Genomic DNA, 20,893 nt, shown 5'->3' with positions numbered 1-20,893 from the left:
GAATTATAGGGTCAGTTTATGAACGGCTTATAAAAAATTTCCATTTTTACTTATCCATCTTGAGGGGGTCGGCTTATAAATGAACCGGCTTATGATCGAGTATATACGGTAAGTACTGTACATTACCTACAGATTCTAAGCACTAGCAGTACTTATTAATCTCTATTAAATGTAAATTCATACATTTGCCCCAACCTAAAAAAAATCAGTCATAACAGACTGTACTTTCCTATAGTATTCAAAATTATACTGTGCAGTATTGTATGTTAATGTAATAAGGAAAATATATACCCTAGCTGATCTTTACAGTCCACACGGTTTTCATTAGAACCTTTTTTGTGATTAACTTTTGAGAAAGAGCTCCATTTTCAAAGCCACTCAACAGCTGACTAATATCACTAACTCACCTTCCCAAGAGTGCTTTAAACTCACTGAAGGAACACCTGGTGGTATGTTTCCAAGAGCAGAAAAGCAATAAGCTTTCTGAGCTAATGTACTAGAAAACGGAATCTAGTTTATTTTTTAAACAAATCATTCTTTTTCTCTGCTGCTGCCAGGGTGAGCTGCATGGTTTTGTTCTTCTTCTCTGTTGCCCAGGCAGGTACTGTAACACCCAATCCATTGACCACCCTAGGGAATGTGGGCTGCCCTTCTGTCCTACTCAGTTGTTCCTTTTGCCTTAGCTCAATTAATTATATTTCTGGCAGTTCCTGTGCACTCTTTTTGTTCTGTCACCTTTTCTTTTCCAGCCCTTCAGATGTGTGCCCCTTCCATCTCCATTAAATCTTTGATCTGAAGCCTTATTTTTATCTTGTGATGGCTCAGGAACATCTGTTCTAGGGACAACAATGACAACAGCTTCACTGTTTAGAGTGGCATCGTCAGGCCTCCATTACAGGCTCCTCCTCCATCATGAGTGCCTTTCCCACAATGGATTTTACGATCCGTTCCAAGTGAGTCAGCTGCTGGACCAAGGCAGATCAACAATCAGGTCATTGGCCAACTTCTCAATTAAGGAGACAGAGAAACTGATCTTGAAGAAGAGGAGGAAAAAGAGGAAAATCTTAGATCCTCACCATCTAGATCTAGAAGATTATAGGCGTGAAACCCTGAGGTGGTACTATGGTTTATAAAGGTTCCTTAGCCTTAGCCTACAGGCTAGACATTAATTCCATTCCCTCATATAACCACCTCCTAAGAAGATTTAAAGAGAAGTCAGGAAAGGATACTGTCTCTTCACCTTCACAGAAAATATGTAGGTCAACATACTCTTCACAATTACAGAGGTGTAAAATCTTCAGTAAAGTGTAATAAAGTTATTCTGGTTTTATACTGATGTAACTGAAATTGGAGTCTGAACCAGAAACTTGTTCCCAATGCCACCTGGTCAGGGCCCCCTTCCGACTTTCCTCTTTAAAAAAGTGTTGTGTCAAATCAAATTTCTTCCAGGTTCTATTAAAAAGGGTACGTTTGTGAGTACAGTGAACTTGTTGCTCTTAGGATACTTTCTATTTTCTCTCCCCAGTCACCTGAAAAGAGATGATTTTCCCAAAACAAACACATTTTCATGGGAAACTAACTCTGCTGTACCAGTCCTTGATCAAATGGTATTTCTTTGAAATCCTGTCTGCATGCCGTAATGGTGGCAAAAGTGGTTTGAGTTGGAATTGAAGCAAAAGAGTAGTTCTGTATCTATAATGATTGAGATTGGCAAAAGAATCAGAATAGAAACTCTCCTGAAAGCCAGGAGATTTTCTTCTGTTAAATCTCCTTCAGGATGCATACATAAATAACTTTTACATCCAGACATCATTTCTACTAAAGTGAATTCTAGTGTAGGCCTACTGCATTTCCAGTTCACCACTCTCGCCTTTGGGGCTGACATCTGTCTCTAAGGCCTTCACATGATGATGATAACAGTGGCAGCCTTCTGAAGGGAAAGTGTCTTGGTGGCATTGCACATGGAGGAATGGCTCTTCTGCGACCAAGGACCAGTACATAGGACTTGCACTCTTTTAATGTCTTTCGGGTGGAACAAAGCTCACTCTCACGCCTGAGATTACCCAGCTGGTAATCTTGATGAACATCCAGTCAGAAAGTGAATATCCATTGGAAAGAATTATTCAAATAATAAAAATCCCATGGTCCAGTTGATTCAGCTGAAAGAACTCAAACAGTTTGGAAATGCATGGTTTGTCAGGCAGGCATCTAGTTTCCTGACAGGACCCACTTTCATGGGCAGAATTGTGACTGTAGACCTTACCCCAGCTTTTCCTCCTGATCATAGATGGCCCAAATCAAAAAGACCTGGATCCCTCCTAGCAGTCCTTTCATTGCAGAAACCAAGGCTTGAACATCATTAGGTCTTCCTTAACTCTCTTTGTTTTAAGACTGAGTGTCTGGTAGCAATTACTTTTGTGAGGAGGATCATCTTGTTGCCCTTCTCTGCAATCCACCCTTATGATTATACCACAGCAACTATGCAGATATGGGATAGGTGTATGCCAGTGTGCATTAAGATCCATCAATTCATAGAGTTTAAGGGACCATTAAATCATCCAGTCTGACCTCATGGATAACACAGGCCATTAAACGTCACACAGTTACCCATGTACTGAGCCCAATAACTTGTTTCTGACTGAAGCATAACGTGTTTTACTAAAGCATTTCTTCCAGAAAGGAATTCAGTCTTGATTTGAAGTCATCAAGAAATGGAGAATCCACCACTTCTCTTGATAGTTTGTTCCAGAGGTTTGGCATGCATGTATTTCCAAAACAAATACTGTGTATCCTCTTCTCAGGGAATAAACATATATGTTAATTTTGACTGTCATTTTGTGTTTTGTTTGGAAAACTAGCTTGTTTAATATTTTGATATTAACTGTTGTGCTCAGCAGCTGATCATCCAAAACTTCACCTAAATTTGATCTTCTGGAATGTCACCTATCCATTTCCTTTCCAGGTGAATTTCAAAGCAGAAAACTCAGCAACAAAAATATATATATTATTAATTATTAAGAGTGGATATATAACCATACATTAGAAGATTGTTGTATTCCAGTATGTATGCCACTCTGTCATAGCATTTTGTTATTTTATTTAGATAATTTCTGGAACCAAAATATTATGAATAACAGTAATAATAAATAATACATTACATTATATATATATACACACAACTTTACTTCCTCTAGAGTTATTATGTCTGGATTTTCAGTTTATTCAGCACTGTATTTAGTATTTTTTTTAAAGTATTGGTTGGCAACTGTTCAGGGGAAAATTAAGAAAACACACAGTTAAGAATTTCTGTCTTTCTGAAATTGAGAGAGTGGAGATTTTTCAGAAACAGATTTTTAAATACTGGATGCTTAATTAGTCTCTTGATTACTACATCCTTTCAGTGGCAACTAGTCTTATAGTGATGATTTCCCAGCATGCTGGTTGTCTCTGTATTTCACGTTATTCTTCCCTTTCTTTACACTGAATCTAAAGCAAACATAAAGAACTTTGGGTGAAATCCTGGCCCAACTGAAGTCAATGATGAAACTTTCACTGACTTAAAAGGAGCTGGGATTTCAGCCTCTATCTTGGAGTAGCTGCAAGGTTTATCTTGTGGCAGGAAACTTAAATCTATCTGTTTTTATCCAGTACCATCATTTTGATATCTGAGCCCCACTCAGCATTTTAAAGTGTACACAATTAGGTGTATTTCTCTGTCTCTCTCTCTCTCTCTTTTTCTTCACTCCAGTCAGCACGGAGTGTAAATAATTTATTTGATTTCTGTGAAGGTGGTGGTGGTGGAGTGGGAGAGCTATTGTGGGAAGGCTGGATGAAAGCTGAGGTTTGTAATCATCCTGGCACAGAGTCATGGCACACCTTTCCTAATGCAGAAGGTATGACATAAGGTTAGGTGACTGATGTGTGAGATTTTGAATTTGATCTGTTTCTACAAAGAAAGGTTGGGGCGGTGATCCATGCACTCTAATAAATAACAGCAGTACCAATCAAATAAGATCAGTCTAATACAGTTTGTTAGCTTAATGGCTGTTTTCCCACAGCATCATTCAAAACGTGACACTCTAGCCCGTGCTTTTGAAAACAATGGTTGCTTTCAGAAAGCCTTTCTTGGTGCAAATCTTAATCTCATAATCTTGTCACTTTAACTGAATGCTTGCTCTGCATGTGGCACATGGTTAGGCAGCATGTATATGTATGGAGGAGCAATATGTCAGTCATTGTTCATCATTCCCAAACCTGACAAGATCATCTGCTGTGCCCTTTTTTCTCTATTTACTCATGTCATTTTTTGGTCACTATTATGTTCTCAACTATATCGCCAGGTCCATATCACCATGTCATTTCATCTCACTGTTCACATGCTATCTCTTCCTTGAAGCAGTTAATCCACAGTTTTGTTTTCCAGCTCTCACATATTCTTGTTACTCTTGGAATTTCCTCCAATTTGTTGACCTTTTTCTGGGAGCAAAGTGCCCAGAATTGTATGCAACAGCCTTGGAGCAGTATCACCAAGGTGTTATATGTAAAGGAAGTATCACCTCCTGCTTCATGATGTGATGACTCTGGATCCCAAACTTGCCAGTGATATTTTTTTTCAAACCCTATCATGTCGCAAATTCGTCTAAGTTACTGTCCCATATCGGCCCAGTTTTTTTTGGATGTTGATGCTTTCCAAGCATTTTCCTTTCATTTAAAATCTGTATTTTGGACTATTTCTCCAGCTAGTAGTTTGCATTTTTTCCAGAAAAAATGTCTTTTTGTTATTTTCTAACCATATTTCTAACTCCAAGCCCTCTCTATGGGGAACTCCCAGAGAGTTCAGACAATGGAAGTTCCACTAAAGAGGGCTTGCAGAATTGGACACTGTGTTCCTTAGCATGACTTCATTGTCCTCACTACAGTATACAACACCTTCCAGCTTAGTATCATCTATGAATGGAATCATGCCATTTGCATTTGTTCCCCCCACCCAAATCATTAATGAAGACATTAAATGAAACTGTGCCTAATACTGATCTCTGTATTACAGCACTGAGGCAGCTCCCCCAAACTTGGTACATTGCCTTTTCCTATTATTCTTTGTTTATAGTACTATGGTGTTGAATCCATGTGTGTGCTCATAACTAGGGCCTACCAAATTCACGGCCATGAAAAACGCGTCACAGAGTGTAAAATCTGGTCTCTCCCTCATGAAATCTGTTTTTTTTTTTTTGGTGTGCTTTTACCCTATACTATACAGATTTCATGGGGAGGCCAGCATTTTTTGAATTGGAGGTCCTTACCCACAAGAGTTGCAGAGGGGTCGCAAGGTTATTTTAAGGGTGTCACGGTATTGCCACCCTTACTTCTACACTTCCTTCAGAGCTGGGCTGCCGGAGAGTGGCAGATGTTGGCTGGGTACCCAGCTCTGAAGGCAGTACCCTGCCAGCAGCAGCAGAGAAGTAATGATGGCAATACCATATCATACCATACCACCCTTACTTCTGCGCTGCTGTCTTACTAGTTGGGTGGCTGGAGAGTGGTGGCTGCTGACTGAGGACCCAGCTTGGCAGGCAGCAGCACAGAAGTAAGGGTAGCAATACCACACCATGCTGTCCTTACTTCTGCGCTACAGCTGGTGGCGGCTCTGCCTTCAGAGCTGGGCTTCCAACCAGCAGCTGCCGCTTTCCAGCTGCCCAGCTCTGAAGGCAGTGCTGCTGTCAGCGGCAGTGCAGAAGTAAGGATAGCAGTATTGGAACCCCCTACAATAACCTTGCGATCCCCCACAACTCCTTTTTTGGGTCAAGACCCTTTAAATTACTACACCATGAAATTTCAGATTTAAATAGCTGAAATCATGAAATTTGCAATTTTTAAAATCCTACGACTGTGAAATTGACCAAAATGGACCATGAACTTGGTAGGTCCCTGTTTATAACCAAGCCAATTTTAACTACATTTTCAAGTTGGATTTATTGAGACATTGTGCAGAGTCTGTGTTGTATCCACTGCACTCCCTTTGTTTACTAAAATTTACCAAGTTTGTCCAAGATTATTTGTTTTTTATTAAATGCATGTTGTTTATTGTTCATGGTTAAGTTGCCCTTTCAGGCCATGTCTATACTAGACTGCTAAAGGGGCACATCTATGGCGCTGCAGCTGTGTCGCTGAAGTACTATAGTGTAGACACTTCCTACGTCAACAGGAGGGGTTTTTCCATAGTGTAGTTAATAATCCACCTCGCCAAGAGGCATTAGAAATCTTCCCTTCACCTAACGAGCCTACTCTGGGGATTAGGCCGAGCTAACTATGGCATTCAGGATGTGAATTTTTTCACAGCCCTAAGAGACATAACTGGGTCAATTTAATTTTCTGAGTAGACCAGGCCTCAGACCCTGATCCTGAAAAGACATATTCAACTTTACATGCCCTGTGAATAGTTCCATTGACTTTAATGAGATTACTCATAACGTGTAAACATATGCTTAAATCTTTGCAGGATCAGAGTCTAGGAGTTCATAGAATTATTTTTTTGAATACCTGTAGTACTAATTTGTGGTGAATTAAGGTAGACTTACTGAATAGTAATTGCTGATAATTTTTTTTCATTTCTAGAAATTGAAAAATGCATATTTGTTTTGAGTACCATTTTATGAAGGAATGGTTAGCCCAGGGGTCAGCAACCTTTCAGAAGTGCTGTGCTGAGTCTTCATGTATTCACTCTAATTTAAGGTTTTGCGTGCCAGTAATACATTTTAACATTTTTAAAAGGTCTCTTTCTATAAGTCTATAATATATGACTAAACTATAGTTGTATGTAAAGTAAATAAGATTTTTAAAATGTTTAAGAAGGTTCATTTAAAATTAAATTAAAATGCAGAGTCCCCGGCCGGTGGCCAGGACCCAGGCACTGTGAGTGCCCCTGAAAATCAGCTCACGTGCCCCCTTCGGCACCCGTGCCATAGGTTGCCTCCTCCGGTGTTAGCCTTTGACTGTTGATAGTGTACCACATCTCACTGAAAAAACCCTGCAAACAAAATAAAAAGAACAATAAGGGACAGACTTCCATCTGCTCGTGGAGCACTTTGATGTTGTATGCCACATATAACCCCGTCATGGCCACAGGCAAATAGAACTGTTCAGGGATTCATGCTGAGAATAACCCATCAAACAAGCTCTGGACCCGTGCCTGTGACATTCAAGATTCTACCTTGCATGCGGAGAACTGTTGCACAGAGGCAAGGGGTTTGTAGCCCTTCCACATTGTCAAAGGTGAGGGTTAGGAATAGGGCACCAGGGTGGCAGCATATTAAGACTGAGAAGCCTTCACCCAGAAACTGAAAGAGTTTTATTCCACTCTGTAGGGGTAAAAAAAATATTCTGCAAGGTTACTATTTATTTTTAAACAAATGTATAGATATAATCAAAGTTGTTATTATGAATAATGTTGATACATTCATATGTATATAAAAACCTTTTCACCTTCGTCAGAGTGCCTTTTTCAAGATGAAGAACTGAAGTTGTTTAAAGAATATGTCCTTCTCCCCCACCTAGAGTTTGTTTTTGTAGAGATCTCCATCATGTGTACTTCATATTGATTTACTTTTTTAAAACTGTAACTGAGATAAAGAATTAGTAGTTTTAAACAATGGGAACTACATGTTCCGCTGTGATCAAGGAATTAGATAATCAGGCATGTTTGCTTAAGGGTCTGTATCTTGAGGCTTTTATAGGGCAATATTAAAGCCCTGAGCCTTCTTATTATGCCAATACCCAGAAGATTGCTTTAATGAGAAGTAAAGGGCCTTTTTCCAATTACCAGGGTATAACTGTATTAAGTTCCTGTGTTATGTCAACCTGCTTTGATTTGATTACTGCGAAAGAAATGGATTTATCTGTCAGTGTTACTTAATTAAGCCTTCTCATTGATGTTTTGCAGAGTAATATAGTGTGGCTTGCACATTTAAGTCTAAATACAAAGAAGATTGGTTGAAAGCTAAGGCACAACCCCTGAAGATAATGTCCAAGAGCGATTGCTTGTCACTCTCAGATCACAGGCCAAAACTTTAACATAGGTGGAAAAAATTGAGTATTTTAAAGGCTTAAGTTGAAACAAGGTTGAGGGCAAGGAGTTTTCAGTGAAGTCTAGGACAAGTAGAAATGTCAGCTTTTATAATATGCTTTGTGTGGGGCTATAGAGAGAAGGGGGATGGAGGAGGGTCATGCCCTGTAACTTTTCTATCAGTACAGTTTTCCTAATCTGGTACTGAATAGCATATGTGGGTGAATAGAACAATGTTTTAGGAACTTCCTTCTGACTTGGTATAAGATACCAAACCTCACCCACTTACTGACCCTCTTTCTACCCCCCTCACCCCCCGAGGCAGCCATCCTTCTCCTTATTAGTCCCAGCTATCCTGAATTGTTGTGGGATGTTCAGAATCTGGGAGCACCCTAGTTTTGATGTATCTGCTGTTCCGTGGGATTTTGAGCAGTCCATAGTGCTTTCTGGCATCTGGCACATGCAGTGCCAAAAGGAGGTGGTGACACACACAGTTGCAGGGTGCTTCCTAGCAGAGGATATTGAAACCTCAATTCAGGAAGCCACAAAACATGGGCTTACCTTTAAGCATGTAAGAAGTTCCATTGATTTCAGTGGGACTGCTTCCAAGAATCACAGAAGCGGTCATTTAGTCCAGTCCCCTGCACTCATGGCAGGACTAAGTATTATCTAAACCATTCCTGAAGGTGTTTGTCTAACCTGCTCTTAAAAAACTCCACAACCTCCGTAGGCAATTTATTCCAGCGCTTAACCACCATGACAGTTAGGAAGCTTTTGCTACTGTCCAACCTAAACCTCCCTTGCTTTAATTCAAGCCTGTTGCTTCTTGTCCTATCCTCAGAGGTTGAGAAGAACAATTTTTATCCCTCCTTCCTGTAACAACCTTTTATGTACTTGAAAACTGTTATCCTGTCCCCTCTCAGTCTTTTCTTTTCCAGACTAAACAAACACAATTTTTTCAATCTTCCTTCATAAATCATGTTTTCTAGACCTTTAATCATTTGTGTTGCTTTTCTGTGGTCTTTCTCCAATTTGTCCACATCCTTCCAGAAATATGGCATTCAGAACTCCAGTTGAGGCCTAATCAGCATGGAGTAAATCAGAAGAATTACTTCTCATGTCTTGCTTAAAACATTCCTGCTAATACATCCCTGAATGATGTTCACTTTTTTTGCAACAGTGTTACACTGTTGATTCATATTTAGTTTATGGTCCACTGTGACCCCTAGATCCCTTTCTGTAGTACTCCTTCCTAGGCAGTCATTTCCCATTTTGTATGTGTGCAATTGATTGTTCCTTCCTAAATAGAGTTCTTTACATACTGTCCTTACTGAATTTCATCCTATTTACTTCAGACCATTTCTCCAGTTTGTCCAGATCATTTTGAATATTAAGCCATCCTCCAAAGCACTTGCAAACCCTACCAACTTGGTATCATCCACAAACTTTATAGTTGTGCTCTCTATGCCATTATCTAAATCATTGACGAAGATATTGATCAGAATTGGACCCAGAACTGATCCCTCTAGGCCCCCACTTGTTATTCCCTTCCATCATGACTGTGAATCACTGATAACTACTCTCTGGGAGCTATTTTCCAAACAGTTTTGCACTCATCTTACAGTAGCTTCACCTAGGTTGCATTTCCCTACATCAGATAAAAGGGCCTGACAATATGGATTTTTAAAAAATTTACTAAATTCAAAGAAAGAAAGTTTCTGATAGAGCATACATTAAATAATGTCCTTATTAAAAAAAATTCATATATGTAAACGTTATAAGGATTTTTTTGCTTCTTGGCTGATGGTCATAAGAATTATTTTATCAAGGAGCAAACTGACCAGATAGGGGAACCGGTAAAACTGACAACACAAAGTGCTGTCGAAAACACGATGTAATCGAATTGAAAAATAGGGAAATATTGCTATTTGCTGTCAGCTTTATGAATCTTTGTGTTACTTGCAACTGTGTTCCTGATCCTGCATTTGGATCTACAGAAGTGGGCCCTTACATCCGTGCAAAGTACAGTGGATTTCAGTGACCTCCATGCATGTGCAAGAGTTTGCCTCCACGGATCATATTGCTGGATCAGGTGGATATAAAGCTTCCAGACACACATGTAATTTTCAGGTTGATGGCACCCTTTTAAAAGCTTGACCAAGATGATGCAGTTTGCACTGCCCCTTGAAGCATATCAGACTCTTGTTCTGGCAGATCACCAACCACATCAGAGAATGGAGCACTGGTGTTATTTGCTCCTGAGAGGTCAGTCCACTCATTAGACGAGCCTCTATTCTTCAGTGGCTCAGGCTTCCAGGTGCTTTTCAAATGCAGCGTCAAGTCGAACACATTGCAGTAATCTATCCTTGAGGTTACACAGGCATGGATTACTATGGTGAGTACTACAGGAGGAAGTAATGTTCACAGTCTCTGAGCTAAGCTGTAGATGGAAAGAAAAGAAAAGCATTACATGCCACTTTTGTCACTTGGGAATTCAAGAGTACCTTAGTTATGGGTACAATACAACTGAGGACTGTAAACTGAATTGACCAAAGGTGGATATATATATTCAGTAGGAGGCACGCTCACAGCCCTGTCTCAGTCCTTTGGATGTTTTCTCCCTATCAGCAATTTCCATCAAAACAGAGCGGAGACTAAATTAATTTGCTCCCAGACTTTTGTCAGATTCTGAGGGAGAAAGGAGACTACGCTGTCTGGGATCAGCAAATGGCTGTGTAGGTTTGAGTGTCAGCCTTGTACGGATGATACTACAGGTTATAATGTTAATGAGATTACTCATGTGAGTAAAGTTAGTCAAGTTACGTTTGTAAAATCAGCCTTCATTGTTCCTGAGGTGTTGGGGTTGAAATGTGCTACTTAAATGTGAAAGCACTGTTATTGTTGCCATTATGTAATGGATGGAAACAACACTACCCAAAGTGACAACTTTTGTTTCACTTTCAGTTTCACACAGAATTATTTTAGCCTTTTCAAATATGCAAATCTTCATTATTTTTCAAAGTAAGTTTTAGGAGCTAAAAGATCAGTTTTGTAGTATTTTTCTTGGTTTGTTGGTGACGTTTGCAACAGTGACAGCATTTACATTATAAACTCCATTTTTGGAGGTTTATAACTCAGCCATAAACATTTACTGCAGGCTGATATTTGGCACACCTGGTAAGTGATTAGTTTATATTCTCATGTAATCATATTTGGTATTTTGGAAAGAGAAGAAAGGAACATTATAAATATAAGGGAGACGGTATAAGAAAGTTAGAGATATTTTCATGGACAAAGTTATGCATAACATACACTATTGCCAGTTTTCCTAAGGGGTTTAATATGGATTTTGGAAGGTATAGTAGAGTCATTGCATAGTGGTCCAATGCCTGATCCAAAGCTCGTTGTGAGAGCATTTCCGCTGACATCAGTGGGCTTTAAATCAGGACCTGAAAGCATTAATAATCAGTTACATAACACAAATTATATGTAAAAAAAAATCCTGCTTAATTAACCGAAGGGCATGGATGATCTGATCTGTCAGGTAAATGATACACATTTTCTTTATTTGTCTAGAGCTTAATTAAATATTTACCTGAGAATGTCTTTTGTTATTAACACCCTACACTTTTATTGAGATAATAGGAATTATTATTTGGGAAAAAATAAAATTAAACACAAAAAAACTTTAAGATAAAAATATTTTGTTTACAAAACATTAATAGTCATACTACCCATATTTTAGATTTCCTAATGTACGGTTTTGCTCCTCAGACACTTAACCGACCTAAGTTAGAAGTGCAAATGTACCCAGTTATCTATATCAGAATATATTATATATACTCACACACATATATTTAAATGCAATGCTGTGATTAAAATTCCTCTAGCAATCTAGACCAAATATGTCTTTTTGTGTAATTAGATGAAAAGCTTCTGTTTGTGCTTAACAAATAACAAGCAATGATATTATTAAATTAATAAGAAATTGGATGAGGAATACTAATGAAATACAATAGTGCCTTATGTGCCAAATTTATGTCCTAATCTGGAATACTGTGTTCATTGATGGTCACACTTACTCAAAAAGATATAATGGGAGTATTGGGGAATTCAGAGATGAGTGATAGGAATGATTACAGGCATAGAAAGATTTTTATGTGAAAAGTGATTTAAAATTACAGGTTTGTTTTGGGTAGGAGGGGAAAAAGAGAGATGGGATAGAGTTAAACAAAATGTGAATGGTAAAAAGAGGGTAAATTGGGCACTCCTATTCACTTTTGTTATCATATAAGTAGTACTGGCATTTAAAGAAATGAAAAGGTAACAAATATAAAATTGGTAAAAAGAAATACTTTTCTCTCAACACAGCCTGTGGAATTCGTTGCCATTAGATATAATTGAGACCAACCTCTTAGAAGGAGTACAAAAAGGAGGAGACGTGTATATGGATAATGAAAATATCCACAATTACATTAGATATTTTCTGCCTTGAAACATAAAGGTGCTTTAAAACAAAAATCTTAAAATCAAGCACTACACGGTCAGGTAATTTTTGAAGTCAAGCTTGTTTCTTCAGCGCTAACTCAACCATGTTGTAACATTTTCTATTCCCGAATCAGGTTCTAGAAGTGCTGGGTCATACATCAACTCTTTCTCTTTCGAAAAAAGTACCACAGCTCAAATTCGTGAGTGCCAGTTCCCTTTGAGCCCTGGTCCTTTTGACTCACAGAAGATTGAATATGTGACCTTGGAGTGTCAGAACAGGGGCCCTTAAATATAATATTAATAGCAAAATCAGATTTAGTGAAATATAACACATCATGAAAAGATACTGAATGAAATTTACTGTTCTGGCCCCAGTCAATCTGAGGCATGTGCTTAATTTTAAGTATATAAGTATTCCCACTAACTTGAACGAATGCCCTAAATTAAAATGACTTAAATGCAACTGCTCACATGCTTACATTTAAATCCGTCCTTAAGTGCTTTGCTGGATTGGCACCTTATTTAGTCATTAAATGTTTTTTGGTAAATGGGATAGCCTGATGATATTCCCAGCTCTGGGGATTCCATGAGGACAGTGGTCATACAAGCTTACTCCGGCATCCTTGACTACACCACAAAGAATATAATGCTTTCAGCCTTAAATAGTAGAGTTTAGGGACTGTAGCCTCTTCTCTTGGGCCTTGACACAGCTTCAGAACTAACATGACCTGCCCTGAGGCACACAATTCATTGTCTGACTATCCATGAGGGACATCTGTTCTCAATTGGGGTGTCTTTGAAGCAGCTAGTCTGCTTTTCTTTCTGAAACATTCAATCTAAAACAATATAAAAACTCATTATGACAGAGGTGACAATTTTAACAGTAATAAAAGCTGCTCATTATAAAAACAACAACTCTTCTTACCTTAGGAAAGACTAAAACAGAAAGAATACAAGAAATACTGTTTACAGTAGCATCAAGAGAAACAGTAACAGAAAAATGTTATGAAACAGCATTCCACCCTTGAAATAACATTTTTCTAATACTCCTCCAGTTTTGTCAAGGGAAATTTAGAGTTGCATTCTGTAGCACTTAGCAATTATATATCACCCTTTTGTCCAAGGATCTTGAAGCACTTTATAAAGAGTAATTTATTAAGCCTTACAGCACCTTTTTGAGGTAGATATTGTGCTATCCAGTTTACAAATGGATAAAATGGGCCAGAGAAAGTGATTCACTCTGTGGCCATGTCTACATTACCGGGGCTATTGTGGTAAGCTGTGGCGTTGTAGATAACCCCATAGTGCAGATGCAGCCTATAGGAATGGAAGGGGTGTAGAAACATCACCTCCCTGAGTGAAGGTAGCTGGGTTGAGAGAAACATTCATCTGTCAGGCTGGCTGTGTCCACACCAGTGGCTAGATTGGCACAGCTGTGGCACTCAGGCGTGAGGATTTTTCACATACCTGAGCTCCATTGCTATGTCAGTCTTTGTTTGAAGTGTAGACCAGGTCCCAGTCATACATCTGTTCAGCAGCAGAGTTCAGGAGAGAATGCAGGAGTCCTGATTTCCTGGCCCATGCTCTAAACACTAGACTGTACTACCTCTTTGCAATTTTGCCATATCTTTCCTATTGTATGTTGCTACTGCCTCAAAGAGAGGGGGCAGAAACATTTAAGTGGTTGAGCACAATATTGAAAGTATCCAAAGCTAATGGAAAGATTCCCATTGATTTCAATAGGCATTGCATCAGGCATTAAGGAAATTCAGGAAAATGCTTAAGTATGTAATTACATCCATCGCTATTCAGGAAAGCGATTAAGCATGTGCGTAACTCCTCTTGACTTCACTGGTACTTGAGTGCATTCTTTCCTGAATTGGATCTGAGTGAGGATCTGTGTAGGAATATTTACTTTGAAAATATTGTACATTAGCTTCTGGGTTTTGTCTGTTTCATTACATCTTATTTTTGATGTTTGATTATATGTATTTTGTGGCAAGGATTTTGGTACAACTTTAACTAGTACATCAGAGTCAGGTTTTTAAGTCTCATGAAACACTGAACCACTGAAGTAATTTTTATGTTCAATCCTCTGGTTCCTGAGGGTCCAGTTCATTTCTGCTGTGAATTTAAATTAGTTAATTTAAGTGGATGGGTCAGAAGCCACTGTCATCGTAGTAGCCCTATGCCTGATTCTTAATTAAAGGCAACAGGAGATTAATTTGAAGCATTAATTTAAAAGTGCTTACACAAAAGGAAAGAATTATTGCAATAAAGCCTAAAGAACTTTTTTGTCCCTAGATGTAGAAGACAGAACTAGCTCAGGGTCCTGGGGGAATGGAGGACATCCTAGTCCATCCAGGGTAAGTATATCTAATCTTTTTCCTAAACCAGACTTTCTGCATATGTAAATTTACAATCTTAAATTTGAGATTTACACCTGATTGCATAGAAAAATGTACATGCAAAGTTGGCAGTAGACCAGCTTCTCTTCAAAATTGCTTCTTTTACATTCTTATCTGATCCTGCAATTGAATTTGACACCTGCCCCACTCCTGCTAACAGCTAGCAAGAATTTTCATTAGCCACTTTGCCTTGCTAGTCAGTATCAGCCATTGATCCAACACTGTATGTTATCTCAGTACTGGAAGAGGCATTTTTTTGTTATTGTTGACATTTCACTTGCTGTAGTTAGCTTGCTGGGAGATTTTATGTCTCACTGGCACAGATATCTACATGCAAAAAATCCATTGCATAGTATTGGGAAGCACTCATACACTCAAAATGTACTACTTCATCACCGGGGGTCACTGCCACTCTTCCTAACATTAGAATCATAGAACATTAGAATCATAGAACTACAGGGTTAGAAGGGACCGCAAAGGGTCATCTAATCTAACACCTTGCCAAGATGCAGGATTATTCCTCACTCCTTGGGTAGTCCCACTGAAGTGGAACTACTGGAAGGGAAAGCTACTATTCCTCATGAGTAGACAAGTGTTCTCAAGGGTGGCAATATCTGAGCCCGCATTTCTTTGTTCCCACTCAATCTGGCCATTTACAGCGTCTTTCTACTTCAGACCTCTCTTCAGGTGACCATCTCTGCATTGCCCTACCTCAGCATTCTGCACAGCCTCTGTCGGTTTCTTCAGTGAAAAGGCACAGTTCAAGACTTAACAAGAGTACACGTTTTAAAAACTGATATTCCCTGCTTTGGTGGGGGTGTAGGCTGAATGTCTTTAGAACAAATCATTAACTCATGACGGGCTATGTATGTGAGGCTTAAGGGATCCGTAACCTTTTGGGAACAATTTTCAACAACTAGAGGTCTACAGTCTGCCTATAAAATTGTTCATTTGTAGGCAAACATGCATCTGTATCCTTAAACTCGGTGTCTGTGCACACAAGGACTAGCTTTCATTCACATTTAACTATTTTGCATGTACAAATGCATGTTTGCAAAAATGTTTAGCTTTTTGCTCGTAACTGTGCATATTTTGGTGGCACAGCAGAGGTAGCCAGCTTGAAAATGTAGCTCTCAAACGTATTTAGGGCCCACCAATCTTTTCCCCCAAGCTTGAAGGGATAATATGTCCACTTCCAAAGTCAGAACATTTCAGAGAGCCGTGGATAGTGACTTCTCTTGTCTTCAGGCAATGTGCTACTAACTTTAATCTTCAAAGTACAGTAAGATCTTCCTACTTACCAGTAACTTTACCAACCCATTGCTCCAGCTGTCAAGTTTGACATTCTAATGCATTATGTGGATGAGATGAGGAAATCTTTCCTGCTCCTGACATTATAATGCACACACACTGACATAATTAATTCCTATTACAGTAAAGTGTCGTTACTGAACTACTACCTACCATGGGAATTACTGAGATACACTATATTTCTTGTTATTTTTGTGATAGCTGGAATACAACATAATTCATTAGTTTTGACTTTGAGAAAGTTGTATTTAGAATTGCGTGAAGTCTCAGGATTCAATTTCCATTTATTTGAGTAATAAGAAATATCCCTTCCAATAAAACTATATATACACACACACACACACACACACACACACACACACACACACATACATGCACCAACATCTCCGTCCACTTATGGGCCAGACTGCATAACCCTTACATACATTGGGGGCCATTACTCACCTCAGTAGTCCCATTGAATTTACTCATGTAAGTAAAAGTTCACCAGTGTAAGTAAGGTTTGCACCATCAACCCTCTCTGAAAAAGGCCGAGTCCTGAGCTCTTTAATTGGGCAGACCTCTCACTGGGGTCAGAAACTTTGAGCCTGTGCCCCAATCCAGTTGCAGGATCAGAGCCTTAATATTTTTCTGAGGATTGGGCTAAAAATCACAGTATACTTCAGGATCAATATTACTTCATGTATTCTGTAAATCCGTGATATAAAATTATGCAAGGCAAAATATGGCTTCACCCTTATTTAAAAAGTTTGTTTATGTTGCTGTTTAATTGTCTCTTAATGAATGTAAAGGAATAGGGCTTGCAAGCATTGCTAGCTGTTTTCCATCACCCTAAAGTAGGAGTCCAGTGAGGTGAAGGACAGTGTTATTGTTCATACTCAGACCATTCTTTTTTTTTTTTTCTTCTGTGGGCAGATTCTGCCTTTGGCTAACATTATGCCAACTGACACTTGTAAGTAAATTTACTTAGCCTTGCATTACACTGCAGCCAGCTGAGCAAAATGATTTTTTCCCCATTTACTGCATACCAGGATTGAATCTCAACCATTTCCATAGAAGAGGAAAAGCCAATCACCATTTCTTATTATACCTGGTTTAGCATCCATTACATCATTACTTCACACATCTGTCAGTTTTATTTTTATCCTTTTCTTCTCCCTTGACACTTGTGGTTGCTTTTAGGGAAAAAAAAATGTTTTGAAAATTAACCTGTAAATTTCCGCACGCAATTATTTAGGCATACATGTCTGAACATGAGTGTACCAGTATATCATGAGATCATATAAAGAAATGAGCACAGTCCGGGGCGGGGGGGGAATCCTGAATTTTCATCAAGGTTCCATATCAGCTTTCTGGTTGTCTTATGCAAATCACTTGAGCTCTGTGCATCTCAGTTTCCCCACCTGAAAATGAGGATGATATTTCTATGCCTGAGAGAGGTGCTGTGAGAAATTAGTAACAGTGTTTGAAGATACAAATGTAATAGCAGCACTACAGATGGACAAACTCTTGTTCATTTTTGTGATTACATTTGAGGTTTTGCACACATACAGTAATTGTGAGTTTAGACTGGGAGGCTAGGCTGGGGATGCTTTGAAATGTGCGCCCTGGTCCTGACAAGATTTACGCATGCGTTTAACTTATACACTTGACTAATGTCATTGACTTCAGTGGAAGTACTCACAGTGCATAAAGTTAAGCTCATGGGTTAATCCTCCCAGCTTTGGAGTCTTGTTCCTTAATGAGAAAAGTAGTATTAAACACCCACACACTTCAGGCCAAATTTTGCCTTTGTATGCGTGCAACAGCCACTGGGTTAAAATGGCAAATTTCTACTTACAGATAGTAGAATTTAAAAAAAAACCAAATATATTCTTTCTTTTCCCCAACTGATATGAAAGCAGAAAGACTGACATAGTAAGTGAAAGACATTCGATGGCTTGCGCAGCACCACGCTTCCTGGTATAGTATCTCAATTACCAGGCAGGTGTGTCCACAAAATAAATGCATATTAATTACTAACAAAATAAAAATTTTAAACCAGCTTCAAATAAATTTTGGAATGCATTGCCCCCAGCAAACCCAGTGGAAGAGGACAATGGAGGGAATAAACTTTCTTGGTTATTCAGAATCGAGGGGGAAAGTATAACTTCTTTCTCTGTTATTCTTACAGAAAATGTTTATGTTAAAATTGTAAAACTCTTTTCCCCTTCCCAATTTATTAACAGAACTATGGAGATGGGACTCACTATGATCACATGGCAAGCAGGGACCTTGGGTCACATGACAATCTCTCTCCTCCTTTTGTCAATTCCAGAATACAAAGTAAGAAGAAATCGAATTTCTTAATGTGGTTTTGTTTTTCAAAGGCTTAATTTTTAAATGTGGAAGTTAGTGAGTGTACCGTAGTTTAATTTGAGGACTTCTGTTCCTCTCCCAAGTGTTTTGGGTTTTGTTGTACATAGTCTTTGGGAGGAAATTTTGAATTTTGCCTTTTGAGCAACCTCATATTTTGAAAAATGTACACTAGTGCTGTTTACTGAATAGCCTCTATTTTCTTCATGTAAGAAGTATATGGCATTTAAAGCAGTGTCTGCGTTTTTACATAGAGCGGTGAATGTACTTTCCTGAGGCTTAAGTGTTTTCTTTAAAGGTGTGACCACTTGGCAGAGAATTAAATAGAACTTTTAAAGTTCAAAAAATGTTGCTGAAAATATTACAAATAAATATTCTTTAGAGGTAACAGATAAATAACGAGAGATTGAGATCATAAACCATTGTTTTCTCTGGACCGTGATGGTTCATTGCCTGTTGGGACTTGCAGTCTCTCTGGACTGCAAACTTCTGGATTAAAGATGAGGCTGCCTGCAACATGCTCCACTTGGGACCAGCCAAATTCAGCTCATGGCATTTGGCAAATCAGTTATGGAAAGCTTGGACGTCCCTGCATTCATTTTAATGAAGCTTGCAAGGATTTAGTGTAGCAGCTATAACCGTAGCAGTATAAAGAAAGGCTATAATTATTTGCAAGTGAATGATAACTACTGTCTTTAAATCATGGTTGATAAATGAGTTTGGTTAAAGTAAATATATGATGTAAAAATATTAGTAATCCTTGTGCTTGGCCAAGATCACACCCTTTACTGCAGTTATCAATGAACTAGCTGAAATGCTGTGATTGAATGTAAGCCAAAGAAAACAGAGAGCTGTAACTGTGATATATCATTTTGTGAATGTAATGTAGTCCCCTAAAATATGCCTTGTCTTTTAATATTAGGAAATACTTGTGAGTTGTTTAACATTCGGGATAATGTTGAAGCTTGTAATTATTTGTATGTATTCCCCCACAAAACTCAGTTACAACAGTTTCAAGGGTCTGCCTTAAGCCAACAAAAGCAAGGAAATTCTGACACTCCCTTCTTAACTCATGCCATTGGGTTTAGGCAGTGCAAATACGTTACAAATAGTCACACACTTCTGTGACCCCACTGGGCTGAATGATGCTTCTACGTTTAATCCTTTCATGTGGATCTTTGCAATTTAAGTCTGTCTCTCTTACAACTCTGGTCCTGCCTTACCCAATAAATAAATAAATAGCATTAATCTGCGATTGTTTCCCCTCCATTTGGGAAAAAAAGCTGCTTTCCCTTATTTCAAAAAGTATTCATTACAATAAAATGCTTTTGCAAGCACATTTTTAGGAATAAAATAACAGATTGATTAGGTTTAAACAAACAAACACACAAACAAACACAACATTTTTCTTAAATGTGATTTTTCTGCTGAAGCCTGATTGCCAAAGTCAATGAGAGTTTCACAGCCGCAGCCAAGAGAACAATCAAGCCTCAATTTTTCTGAAAATACCAGCGCTGTCAAATTCAAGATGTCTCTCAGCAGCACTTGATTTGTAACGGTCATCATGCTGAAAGGTCTGGATGTGGAATGTTCCTGCAGTGTCTTTAAGTTTCAGTGTATGTGTATTTATTGAAAAAATAAAATCATTTGGAGATAAGAATACTGATGTTCCTCTATGTGCAGATTAGTGTGCGTGTGTGTGAGAGAGAGAGGCTAACAGCTTCTGACAAGTGTGTTATTGTGTAATAATGCACGCCTACTGTCGAAGCCAATCAGCTTGCTCCCTCAATCTAAAGCATTTTGTAACATTAATTTAAAATCATTCTCTGGTAATTAGAGCAGATTCCTTTTAATTTGTGCCAGTTTAAGCAGCAAATGGCATGTAAACCACACTTTTATTCCTCCACTTCCACTAATCTCCTAAAGCCTAGATTGTACCCAACCTGCTCAGGTGTGCGCGGGGAAGAGGTAGGGATGATGTCGCAAGGAGCCTCCCTGTGTCCCTGTTTTGCCTATGCAGAGGCCAGACAATCTCATTAGGGAGTGGAAGCTGTTTTCCTAGCACCCTCAGAAGCTGGCTACTCAAAATGGGAGAGAGGAGTAGTGGGTGGTGGCACTGGTACCCCACCTTCTGGGGCATTGGCCAGCAGAGCTTTGATGAGGGCGGATGAGAGCTGTTGCAATGTATACTCCCCAGCAAGATGCCAGGAGTCAGCTCCTCCTGGAACTTCTGCTGCAGTCCCTGTGCACTTCCGCCTTGGTTGCAATAGTT

At 38.9% G+C, this 20,893-nt stretch overlaps 1 protein-coding gene across 16 annotated transcripts in view; it reads left to right on the top strand.

Moving 5' to 3' along the window:
* TCF4 (transcription factor 4) overlaps window positions 1-20,893 on the top strand; it is a 327,533-nt gene that overhangs the window by 93,263 nt on the left and 213,377 nt on the right. For 14 of the 16 annotated variants that reach the window (XM_050944685.1, XM_050944689.1, XM_050944686.1 and 11 more), the window contains 2 exons: window positions 14,852-14,913; window positions 18,495-18,591. The exons of the other annotated variants lie outside the window; for them this stretch is intronic. In XM_050944685.1, coding sequence (XP_050800642.1) covers window positions 14,852-14,913; window positions 18,495-18,591 — 159 coding nt within the window. The remainder of the gene's footprint in view (window positions 1-14,851; window positions 14,914-18,494; window positions 18,592-20,893) is intronic. 16 annotated transcript variants of the gene reach the window in all.

The sequence above is a fragment of the Gopherus flavomarginatus genome, chromosome 3 (assembly GCF_025201925.1).
Source record: "Gopherus flavomarginatus isolate rGopFla2 chromosome 3, rGopFla2.mat.asm, whole genome shotgun sequence".
NCBI lineage: Eukaryota > Metazoa > Chordata > Testudines > Testudinidae > Gopherus > Gopherus flavomarginatus.
This window is presented reverse-complemented; position numbering and strand designations above follow the sequence as displayed.